Raw genomic sequence first — 13,208 nt, forward strand, 5'->3', positions numbered from 1 at the left:
TTGCTATCAAGCAATATGACTTTTGTGGTGGCTGAGTGTTTTGCCACATAGCTGTTTGGACTGCTAGTCTGCACTTGCCATGATCTTAATATCTAAAGTAGTAGTTTCCATGGATTTCATGGATCTTACTTTCTGGCAAATGTTCTTTACTTGTGGCAGAACTATGAAATCAACAAAGTCATATCAAGGCAGGAAACATTACAAGTGGTTGCTGACAGGTTGCACAAAGTGGGTGTTGAGAGCTAAGGGGAAAAAAAATCTTACATGAACTGAAAACGGAATTTAGGCCATCCATGTGACTTGCTGTAGTCAGTGAAAATCTTTTGATCACCAAGAAATTCAACCTCAAAAGTTGTGCAAGATTCCTTCAAGTATGAAAATGGGGGTAAATGGGCATCTATTGTCAGAACTGGGCTGTTGCTGTGTTTCCAATAGATTTGGCTTTCTTCAACCTTCTGTATAATTGTGACTCAGGAAGAAACTTGGCTCCTTGGGTAGTATGTGTCCAAACCAAGAACAGGGGGATGATATTGTCAGACAGGGAATATACAACTCACCAGGAGTCCCCTGCCCTCTACATTTTTTCCCCTTTTCAAAGGTGAGCAGGCTCCCACTAAGAAATGCATTTCCCATCGAACTTAACAAGGGTAAAATGTCAGACTACTGTTATGCTAGTTTCTGTTTTCTTCACACTGTTCACCACAAGGATGTGGTTTATCTCTGAGGTCTAACAGCCGTTCTTTGTTGTCAAAATGTAGTTTGTTTGTTTTTTGTTTTATATTTTGAGTTTCAGAATGGTTTTGATTCTCTACCAGTGTCTATCTGGCATATTGTGCTTATCAACTTACAGATGGTTTATATATGTCTGTGTGTGTATCTGTAAACCAAAAAGATATCCAACACCTCCAACATGTTTTTTTTTTCATATTGTTCACTAGGTGTCCAACCTCTACCTGTATGATAGTGTCCTGATGCTGGCCAACGCCTTCTATAGGAAACTGGAAGACAGGAAGTGGCACAGCATGGCCAGCCTCAACTGCATGAGAAAATCCACTAAGCCATGGAATGGAGGATGGTCCATGCTGGACACCATACAAAAGGTGTTATTTCTTTATTGCTTGCTTTTTATCTGTCTATATTATTGTCCCTCCATCTATATGTATGTGTGCTTTGAGTATTTTTAACACATTTTAGGGAGGATGAGAACAACAAGGCATGTAAAATTAATAATAATTGATTACATTTATATAGTGCTTTATCTAGACACCCAAAGCGCTTCACAGTGAAGGAGAGAAACACACCTCAACCACCACCAATGTGCAGCACTCACCTGGGTGATGCACAGCAGCCATTTTGCGCCAGAACGCTCATCACACATCAGCTTGAGGTGGAGAAGGAGGGTTCACTAAGCAAATTACATGGGAGATGATAAGGTGGCCAGATGGAGAGAGCCAGGTTAGGAATTTTACCAGGACACCGGGGGACCCCCTACTATTTGCGATAAGTGCCATGGGATCTTTAATGACCACAGTGAGTCAGGACCTCAGTTTTAACGTCTCATCCAAAGAACAGCGCCTCCTACAGCACAGTGCCCCCATCACTGCACTGGAACATTGGGATTTTTGTTGTATATTAGGACCAGAGGGAAGACTGCCCCCTGCTGGCCCACCAATACCACTTCCATTAGCAACTCAGTTTTCCTGGGAGGTCTCCCATCCAAGTACTAGCCAAGCCCATACCTGCTTAGTTTCTGTCATTTGGCAGAGCCAGGGTACATGTTGCTATGGCTGCTGGTAAAATGGCAGCCATACCAACCAAAATTCTGCATAACAAGGAAGTACAAAAAGCACAAGTTTGATTTTATGTTTGTCTGTCTGTCTATACATGCCTATCCATCACCGTATTTTCCCTTTGCAACTTTATATTAACTACTCAAGAGTTAAAAAATACCATAGTGACAGTATCCTACCTACAGTTTCACATTGAAAACTTCTTTCTACAAATACCTTTTTCAAAGGTCATAGGATACACAGAGCTTGACTCAAAAGTATTCCACCAGATAATTTTGTTTTTTCAAAACTGATTGTAATTTTTCACGAGTTGGTGGATATATCTCATTGGAGAACAAAACTGGAGGCAAATGTCATCGATAATGAACTCACCAACTCTGAAACAAGCAGCTATCAAGTGATGTTCAGTATTTGGTTTTCTCACCACCACAGTATCAAGAAGCCCATGGAGTCCAAGCCCCAGCTAATTCGATTTAAGACCATAAATCACAGCCGCATTTGTGATTCTCGTGTGTCCGGGGGATCAATTGTTGGACTATAAACCCCTTCTGCTTGTTGTAACTTCATTGCGGTCTCTCATTTGAATTCGCTGACACTGTTTTTTTACAACCATCAAAATCTGATAATGGAATTTTTCCCTGCTTGTAGTACCATGCATCAGTCCTGGTTTGTTTTGTTGTTTACTCCCGTGTTTGACAAGGCTTAAGCAAATCAGAAGTAGGAGAAGAAAAACGGATGCTTTTGTGTCATTTGAGTCAAAGTATCATTGATAGGTCCTGGTGCATGCTCAGTAATCCAGATAAGAAAATCAAAGAAGGTTGAATCAGTTCATCTGGATATGTTTATTGACAGACACGTTTCATCACTCAACAAAGTGACATCTTCAGTTTAAACTCACTGCAGGTATCCCCACCCCTTATAAACAATACAGTACAATACAGTTGCATAACAACTGAAACCGACCAGTTTCATATGCAAATTTGGGCGTGAGCATTAACTAGAGTTTCAGTGGCCATGTATACTATTCACAGAGGATTTGGGAATGGTTGCAATCACAGCATTGTAAGATGGTGACAGATGTACTCTTAACCCCCCACCCCCTTGGTTCAGGGATGGTCGTTCCCTCTTAGCATAGATGGCCTCTTTGACTCCCTGTTCAAACCAGCATTCCTCCCTATCAAGGATGTGCACATCCTCATCCCTGAAAGAGTGGCCACTGTCCTGTAGATGGGTGTAGACTGTGGAGTCCTGGCCTGATGTGTAAGCTTTCCTGTGTTGTGCCATCCTCTTGGCCAGCATCTTTTAGTTTCCCCAACATGTAAGTCACCGCAATCCTCCTGGCACTTAACAGCGTACACCACATTGCTCTGTTTATGCTGCGGGACCCGATCCTTGGGGTGGACCAACTTCTGGCGCAGCGTCTTTTGGGGTTTGAAAGTAACTGAGACGCACTGTTTGGAAAATACGCGTCTCAGCTTTTCCGATACTCCTGCCCCATACGGAATCACCACTGGTTGATGCTTGGGCGGCTGTTGTCCTTCTCCTCTCTTCGATTGGCTGGTGCACTGTTTGGGCGTGCACTGTTTACTCTGTGAATAGTACACATGGCCATTGAAACTCTAGTTAATGGTTACACCTATATTTGCAAATGAAACTGGCTGTTGGTTTCGGTTGTTATGCAACTGTATTGCTAATAAGGGGTGGCGATACCTGCAGTCCGTTTAGACTGCAGATGTCACTTAGTTGATTGATAAAACGTATCTGTCAATAAACGTGTCCAGATGAACTGATTCAACCTTCTTTGATATCACTGATAGGAAAGTAAAGCTTTCCTAACTTTAATTGCCTTATTTCAGAAGGAAATTTTAAAAAAAAATTGATATTTCAAAAACTCAGAATTTTAGTTAGGAGATTTATGAGTCATAACAAATAAAGCACCTTTCAAGTGGATAATCTAGATGTTGTTACCTTGCGTGCACAAGGCCGGCTTGACAACAGACAAAAGGTTTTGGAGTGCATCTGAGCAGTGACTCAAACAATATAAATGAGTAACAGAGCTGTTCTCTGAAAAAGGTTGAGGAGAGAGTGCTCGCAATGGGTTTTGTAGAACTCCTCCTCATTGATTATCTAAAATGTCACTCTCATTAACCATGTGTGGCGGGAATCCGGTTCTTGTTCATTATACTGTACATATACCTTCTCTCCTCTGTCATACTTCCCCTGATCCTTGACTTTGCACTCTGTTATAATAATATGCACATAGTCTCTTCAAGAAGGTGACTAGCCACAGTGCAGTCAAAGCAAGAAGGTGCTGAGTAATTCATTTGTTGCACCGAGAGAGATATATTTAGATGTGTGGTCTATTTTCTTGTGACACACACACCCACCTTATCCTATGATCTCCATACCGTGTTTTCATTTGCTCATATAGTACTGTTTGGCAGAGCTTACAAGTGGGTCACATTACATTTCAGCCCCGGCAGCAAACAGATCAGTTAAGACTCTAGATACAAGGGGGCTTCAACAATGTGATTCAAAGGGAAAATCCGCGATATTAAAACCGTAATGATTTTGTTTGGATAACGGGTACAAAAAAAGCATATGAAAAAATCTGAATTGATAAGCAAAAGGCCTTAAGTATTGTGATTTTGCACTGAATGGATTCCCGCCCACCCACACCCCTCCTAGATAGTGCTTCAACAAATGCAATCAACATACACCATCTGACGGACGCACACAGCCACACACACACATACACATACAAAAACAACTGAACAAGCGCTGCTGTCAGTGATTCTTCTCCCACATCACAGACTCTCGAACGGTGGTCATTATGCTTGCTGTTGCTATAGGAACGCATCACCGGACTGACGGGGATGATGGACTTCCGGGCCGAGGGCGCCAACTCCCACGTGCAGTTTGAGATTCTTGGAACCAGTTACAGCGAAACCTTTGGCAAAGACGTCAAACGGGTCAGTGCACAGTTCAGTTTTTGTGTGTGTGTGTGTGTGTGTGTGTGTGTGTGTGTGTGTGTGTGTTTACCGACAGTAAAAAAAGAGGATGAGGATGTTATGTAAAATAGTAGCAGTTGTCATGACCTCCCCTACTCACCTGGAGTGATGTGTGCATGGTTCATGTTCCTGAATCTCTCAGTCACATTATTCATCATTTACATTCAAGTAATTTAATCGAAGGAAACCCGGACTTGATGACATACTGGTCTACCCTGGTCTTTCCACCAGCTATATAGAATCCTAAAAAAAGTCACAAGGCACAGAAATGGAAATTACTCAATGACTTTCATATAATCGATGTAGCCTTTGGACTAGGGTAAAAGACTATTCATATGTGGAAAAACATCAGAGATGCTTTGCTACAAGCAGAAACTGCAGGAGCTACTTAAGATGTTGTAAGTTACTCCTCTTGATGATATTCCTTGGTGGCAGGGCGGTCAGAGCATTCGCAATGCGGTGAATGCTTCTGCATCCTCAGCAGGTATCTCAGGGTCACAAGCGTTTCGCCCCTTAGGCTATACGCCTCGCCTGAGTGGTACAGCAAAGACCAAATTAGCCTTCCCCCCGCAGAAGGGCTCCAACTGCGGCCTCTCATCAACCACAACCATCTTGAGCAGGTCTCAACTGCCATGGCCATCTCCCCAGTGGCTTGCCTCAGTTGTCCCGGTTCCAAACCCACCTTCTGTAGGAAATAGCGCACTGATGTTATATTATCATTCTGTTAAGAGTTCCAGATAATTGTTTTTCGCTATATTGGACGATACAGATCAAAAGTATGAGCACAAGAAAGTGCAGACTTTTATAATAATTGTTTTTGTAATCGATGCCTTTTTGGACACTCTCAATGGTCCTGGTGTACTTCCCTCCTCAAGCAGATTGAAAGCCCAATCTGTGATTTATCTGACCATATAAAATTGCGGTATATCTACACATATAATTGAAGAATTTGAGTTATAGATTGAAAATTAAGCATTTTGTGTCTTTCTCAACCGATTTTAATTGGAAATGTTGGCCTGTTTTTGCTTCCGTGTTTACAACCGTTACTGATGTCGGCAAACGTTTTACAGCATCGGAAAACATTAGAGCCTCGTTAAAGCTGTTGTTTAGTGTAAGTCCTCGTATGAAGAGACCTGTCAATCAATGCAGTAGCGATGAAACACAAACACAGTTATCTGAAAACCCATTTTATCCAATGTCTACTTTTGAGCTCTACCATGTATTGTTGGGATCGTTTGTTGGCCACCGATGCCTTATACAGTCTCATTATTATAAGTTAAAACCACGTCAAAGTGTCCAGATTTAGGGGTTCCCCAGCTTTTTCATCTGATTTTTTTTTTTTTTTTGTCTAATGGGGTTTACTACTGCCTTTAGAGATACACCTGGTATGTACTGTGGTGCTTTGCTGACTGTTGTGGACGGGTTAAACGGCAGCCATGAAGGCTGGGCAGTTTATTGTGTTTGTGTGTTTTGGCCTTCCACTTCACTTCCCGTCCCTGTTGGCGTCAGTATTGTCTCTTTTGTCAAGGCAATACTCAGCCCCATTCAAACAAACCTTTAGCGTTGTCGATAAGAACAACCCCCACTTCTTAACTCAATACACTGACATGTTTCAATAGGACACTGTTTAGATCTCGCCGTTTCTCTTGGCAAAACTACAAAACCGAAGGGACAACTGACAAATGTAATTACCCTGAATAATGATATACCCCACTGGGTTTTATCCCCATGTTGCAATGTCAGCTCTCATCAGTGGCTACCATTCAGGTAGTCATCTTTGGGGCTAAAGATTTTCAATATGTGGTGAAAACAATAATTTGGAAAAAGAAACCTGTCAAATTATTATTGAGGCAAAATCTACTCTTCACACCAAGGAGGGCATTTTAAGGAACATGAGTGTTGCATGAATACACCGAAAAGATTAGTAAATAGTTGTTCTACATTAGCAAATCCTTTTCAGATATTTATTCTTACTTAACTAAAAAAATAACAGAAAATCCGACTTTACTTGGAAAATAAGAAGAAAAAAAAGGCAAGGAGTCCCTAAACATTTAACAACCAGCCACTGTACAGACAGACAGACAGACAGACAGACAGACAGACAGATAGACAGATAGATAGATAGATAGATAGATAGATAGATAGATAGATAGATAGATAGATAGATAGATAGATAGATAGATAGATAGATAGATAGAGCAGTCGGTACTTGAGAAAATTTCAACATTTCTTCGTATAAAAATATTTTAAATAAAAGTTTAAATAAAAAACACTATATAAAAAATGAAAAAAATCAATACATTTACATATATGTGTGTGTGTGTGCGCACGTGTGTGTGTGCCTGCGCGCGCGTGTATATATATATAGTTATTCATTCATTATTATTTATTCCACTCATGGTAATGCACAGCTCCAGAGAAACAAGCAATTCATAATCAAACACAAATCAATTTTCACATTCCATGATTGAAAAGGAGCAGGGAAAAGAAAATCTTATTTTGCTTGCCCCTTACTCAAACATAAATAAACAACAGACTAGATGGTCTGTCAGTTGGTTACCCAACAACTAATATTTACAGCAACATGAGAAATTAAAAAGAATCAAAAAGCCATACACAATAATTCACCATCGACTGAAAACCCATTACCAGACAACTCCATATTGTCTAATTATTCTTTCTGTATACATTTTCTTGAACTGAAAGATATTTATACAACCCTTTAGATCGTTCTCGAAAGAATTCCACAGTTTGACGCCACATACCGAAATACACACCTGCTTTAAAGTAGTATGTGCATACTGATGTTTAAAATTAAATGTCCTTCTATGGTCCTCGTCCTCTGAACTAAAAACAAATAATTTGTGTAAATCTTCTGGTAATACTCTGCTTTTTGCCCTGTACATAACTAACAATGTCTTTTTTTAACTCTCTCTCTCTATATATATGTATGTATATATATATATATGTGTGTGTGTGTGTATATGTATGTATGTGTGTGTGTGTGTGTGTGTGTATGTATGTATATATATATATATATATATATATATATATATATATATATATATATATATATATATATATATATATATATATGTATATATGTATATATGTATATCTCCATCCACTAGCTATACCTACTTAATCCAATTCAGGGTTGTTGTGGGGGTTCCATTACAGGGCCTACACACACCATGCACAGCTATGAACAATTTGTACATTTCCTTTATTGAAATGTATGCACACATGGAGAACATGCAAACTCCACACAGATGGGTTGGAATTGATCCCAGGACTCTCTTGCTGCGAGTTAACAGTGCTAACCACTACACCACCTTGCCCCCTAAACAAATGTCTACATTTTAATAATAAATCTGGTTGTTTGCAATCCTGAATGACTGTGTGGGAATCCTCAAACATGCAAAAAAAAAAAAAAGTATGAAGGCTGTCCAGGTCGCGTAGCAGTCTATTCTGTTGCCTACCAACACGGGGATCGCTAGTTCGAATCCCCATTGTTACCTCCGGCTTAGTCGGGCGTCCCCTACAGACACAATTGGCCGTGTCTGCAGGTGGGAAGCCGGATGTGGGTATGTGTCCTGGTCGCTGCACTAGCGCCTCTTCTAATCGGTCAGGGCACCTGTTTGGGGGGGGACTGGGGGAATAGCGTGATCCTCCAACGCGCTACGTCCCCCTGATGAAACTCCTCCCTGTCAGGTGAAAAGAAGTGGCTGGCGACTCCACATGTATCAGAGGAGGCATGTGGTAGTCTGCAGCCCTCCCTGGATCGGCAGAGGGGGTAGGGCAGCGACCGGGATGGCTCAGAAAGAGTGGGGTGATTGGCCAGATACAATTTGGGGGGGGGGACTCCGAAAATAAAAGAATGAATTTTACCTCCCCCACTGATTAGAGAGACGGTCTGTTCCTAACCAAATACTTTCCCTCCCTTGTCTGTACCAGGAAATTAGGACCCCCCCCCAAATAAAAGTCCTGTTTATTCACATTTTTTCCAAGATGAGAAAAGGGCATAGGGCGATGTTTCTCTTTTTAACCTTTTAACAGCAAGGTGTCAGGATGAAAGGTACCTTCTGCTGACGATCTTGAATTAGACAGATCTTTGTGCTGTACTCTTCTATTTCATAATACCAACCATCTCGGTTGGCAAACCACTGGTGTCTGTCATCATGACCTGACAGCTACAACTGGTGAGCGGTACTCATGGCACCGTGTCATATTTGCGTAAAATGTATTTAAAGCTGTGGTAAAATCCTAAATCATACCATCAAGAGTTAGTGGGCCTTTTTGTGGATTTGTGTTTATGCTGCGGAAATTTGAACAGCAATACAGTTTTGCATTAGAATGTTTAATTAAAAATAACACCACAAGCTAACAGCTCACTGCCTCCAAACTCCAAACTAGTTAAGAGTCTATTTGTTTACATGTTATGTGATCATTAAGAAGCAGTGCTCATACTTTCAGCTGTTGTCTGGGTGTATTTGAGCAATGAATATGTGATCCGCATACAGTCTAGGTTTTCCCTGCAGGAAAGCCGGCCATATGACCTGATCAGTGATCCAAAATGAGCTCTTTATACAGAGAAGAGTGTGTTCCCTGGAGGTTGGTGCCATCCTGGTGTGTCATACATTTTAAGTGAGAGATTGAGAGCCTTGTTTGTTCACTCTTAGCAGTAATTTGTTGGTTGTTGTGGGTGTCCTTATTCAGTCATGGACTTTTCGCAGAATGAAGAAGAATTGAGTTTCCTGGCAATCAAGCAGGACTGACCAGAAGCAGTAATGAAGATTTAATCATCCCTCAGCCAAATTGGAATCATGGAGCCAATCCATCATAATGTGCCCATTAGCATTAGCTTGGAAAAGACACAAGCAAGGCGTCGGTACATGTGTGTACATACACACACCGCCTTCACATCATTCACACACAGCCACACATTTAAGTAAGCAAAAGCCCTGGACTGGTCCACTGGAATACGAAACTGCAACAATAGTGCATGAAAATTATTTACAAACAGACACATATAGTACCCTCTGTTTCCATTGAATTTCAGTTATCCTGAGCACACATCCAGGCTAAACATGGTACCTAGGCCAGGGAACACAATAACACATGGGTGTGTTGAATTCATTAGTGACAGAAGAGGACAGGGCCAGTTAATGGGACGCCACATGTGTTTGGTGCTCTTACCTGGCAGGATTATCTGTCTTTCTCCCCAACACCCAGTGCAGCCATTTAACAGGCCATAGAAGAAACAAACTCATGTACCTCTCTCTTTTGTCCGCCTATAACAGGCTTTTCAAATATGTTCCTGGCCCTGTGTTCCCCTTGTGAAACATCTATGTCGTCTGGAACACACACTGATGTGGCCTTCTCTGCGATACAATGTCCCCCTCACCGACCCTCACTTACAACCCAGCAACTGCGACCTGATCATATTTTATTTTTCCCTTCGCTCCTCTGTTCTGTCTCCTCTTCTTATCTCATCTCACCGTCCGTCCCTCTGCTCCTCCCCATTTGTTTATCCTCACTTTTCGGGCCTTGTTTCCTCCCTTTCCATCATCGTTTATCTGCATTCACTCCATTTTCCCCTCCTGCCTTATTCGCTCTCAGATGAGGTGTCTTTTCGCTTAAGAACTGTAATGAAGACTGAAATACAATTTCCTCAGTGGCTACCGGTATTTTTCTCCACCGTCCAGTGCTGCTGCAGAGTGATCGATCCTGTTGTTGTTGTTGTTGCTGCTTCTTTGGTTTCTCAGTTTGCCCCTATTGATGTGTCAGTGTGTCTCTAATGCTAATGTCATTCAGCTTAAGCTAAGATCTTGATAGGAAAACATCAATCCATTCAAATGTGGTTGTTCCCTCCCGGTCCGTTGTCCTGCTAGATTTACCTTAGTATTGTTGTATTTTTTTGTTATACGATTAGAGCTAATTGAGCAGGGAAATGATGTAAGAGTGCTTAAGTAAATAAAATCCTTTCTAAAAAAAAATTTTTATTTCTGATTTTTCCCTTTTTTCTCCCAATTTAGCAGCCAATCGATCCCTATTTTAATTCAAACACCCACCCTCGTACTGCATGCGTTCACCAACTGCATCTCTCCGGCCGGCAGTCTCGAAGGAGACCGCCTCCCCACTTTTGTGACAAGGCGACTCCAGGCCGAACCACTGTTTTTTTCGGACACACACACAGACGCATTCACGTGACGAACACAAGCCGACTCCGCCCCCCTCCTGAAGACAGTGTTGCCAATGATTGCTGCTTCATCGAGTCCGGCCATAGTCGGATCTGATGAGACCGGGGCGCGAACCCCAGTCCCCATTGGGCAACTGCATCGACACACAAAGCCGATGCTTAGACCGCTACACCACCGCGGACTAATAAAATCCTTTCTTGAGGTAACTTAGCGCTGACATTAGAAATTCAGCAATGGACAACATAGTATACCAATGTAGATTTATAGCATGGTAATTCTAATGCACTTAATTCAATTATTAAACATTCTACTTCATGATGCAAATGAAAAGCTCAGTTTCCCTTCTTTGATGCACGGATTTAGAATACCTTGGTGTTTTGTGTGTTCAAAAAAAATAAATAAACAAAATAGGTTACCCGCAAGGGTAAAGAGTTGGTCCATTGTTTGGCCAGGACGGAATCCGCATTGTTCCTCCTGGATCCGAGGTTCGACAATTGGTCAGAGCCCTTACCAGCACCCTAGAGTAGACTTTCCCAAGGAGGCTGAGCAATGTGATGCTCCGATAATTGGAGCACACCCTCCAGTCCCCCTTTTTAAATGTGGGAACCACCATCCCGGTCTGTCACTCCACAGGTACTGTCCCTGACCTCCATGCAACACTGAAGAGGCGTGTCAACCAAGACAGCCCAACAGTGTCCAGAGCCTTCAGCATCTCAGGGCGAATCTCATCCACAACCGGCGCCTTGCCACCAAGGAGCTTTTTAACTACCTCAGACACCTCTGCCAGGGATATGGGTAGGGCTTCCCCTGAGTCTTCAGACTCTACCTTCTCCATTGAGGATGTGTTAGCCGGGTTCAGGAGCTCCTCAAAGTGTTCTTTCCACCACTCGACAACATCCCCAGTCCGGGTCAACAGTTCCCCTCCCCGGCTGAACACAGCATGAGTCAAGCCCTGCTTCCCCTTCCTGATTCACTGGATGGTTTGCCAGAACTTCCTTGAGGCCAACCAAAAGTCCTCCTACACAGCCTTGCCGAACTCGTCCCACACCCGAGGTTTTGCTTCCATGACCGCCGAAGCCACAGCCCTTCTCGCCTCCCAGTACCTGTCTGCTGCTTCAGGAGACCCCTGGGCCAGCCAAGCCCAAAAGGCCTCCTTCTTCAGCCTGACCGCTTCCCTCACCGCCAGTGTCCACCAGCGGGTTCTTAGGTTGCCGCCTCGACAGGCACCCGATGACCTTATGACCACAGCTCCTGCCTGCCGCATCTACAATAGAGGCTTTGGACATGTCCCGCTCAGACTCCATGTCCCCAGCCTCCCTCGGGATACATGAAAACTTCTTTCGGAGGTGGGAGTTGAAGACCTCACTGACAGGGGCCTCCGCCAGACATTCCCAGTTCACCCTCACTATACGTTTGGGTTTGCCAGGTCTGTCCGGCAGCCTTCCCCACCATCTGATCCAACTTACCATCAGATGGTGATCAGTTGACAGCTCTGCTTCTCTCTTCACCCAAGTGTCCAAAACATACGGCCGTAGATCTGATGATACAACCACAAAGTCTACAAAAATCCAAAAAAGATCGACCAGATATACATAAGAAAATAAAAAATAAAATGCCTTCCCTGTGGGGGATTTATGTCTCTATGGATTCTCTGATCCATAGAGGCAATGTCTTAGCTGCTTTAGATAGAGGTGATGCTTTGAGTGAAGATCTGTCAAGTTCAGTGTCTTGGACCATATTGACACCCCTCCCCCCCCCCCATTATGATAATGCAGTGATTCTCAATGTCAGGAAAAGATGCAACATGTCTAGTTATGAACTGGTCGTCATCCCAATTTGGACCATAAACACTTGCTATCCAGACAATGATAAAGCCATGATTGGGATCTGCTAAGGTGTTGAGTGGTTCAATGAAACCACTCAACACCTGAATAAGGATAGCAGTGCCTCTGGCTCTTTCATCGAATTTCGAATGAACTAAATGACACATCCATCTTTTTTAATTCCCGCCAATTCTCTGTTGTGAAGGTGGGTCTCTTGGATAAAAAATATATCACCTTTTAACAATTGCAAGTGGCCATGATCCTGTTTATTTTAGTAACACAAGTTGCGCCCTCAGCATTCCACAAAATAAATCTAACATTGTTATTTATGTTCGCCATACCTCATTGTTATCACAGGGTTGATCACAGTAACTTGATATC

The 13,208-nt window shown here is 42.6% G+C and overlaps 1 protein-coding gene across 1 annotated transcript in view; it reads left to right on the forward strand.

Moving 5' to 3' along the window:
• grid1a (glutamate receptor, ionotropic, delta 1a) overlaps positions 1–13,208 on the forward strand; it is a 438,916-nt gene that overhangs the window by 380,605 nt on the left and 45,103 nt on the right. Inside the window, exons 7-8 of the mRNA XM_056291925.1 lie at positions 939–1,100; positions 4,643–4,762. Coding sequence (XP_056147900.1) covers positions 939–1,100; positions 4,643–4,762 — 282 coding nt within the window. The remainder of the gene's footprint in view (positions 1–938; positions 1,101–4,642; positions 4,763–13,208) is intronic.

Source organism: Lampris incognitus, chromosome 13, assembly GCF_029633865.1.
Source record: "Lampris incognitus isolate fLamInc1 chromosome 13, fLamInc1.hap2, whole genome shotgun sequence".
Taxonomy (NCBI): Eukaryota; Metazoa; Chordata; class Actinopteri; order Lampriformes; family Lampridae; genus Lampris; species Lampris incognitus.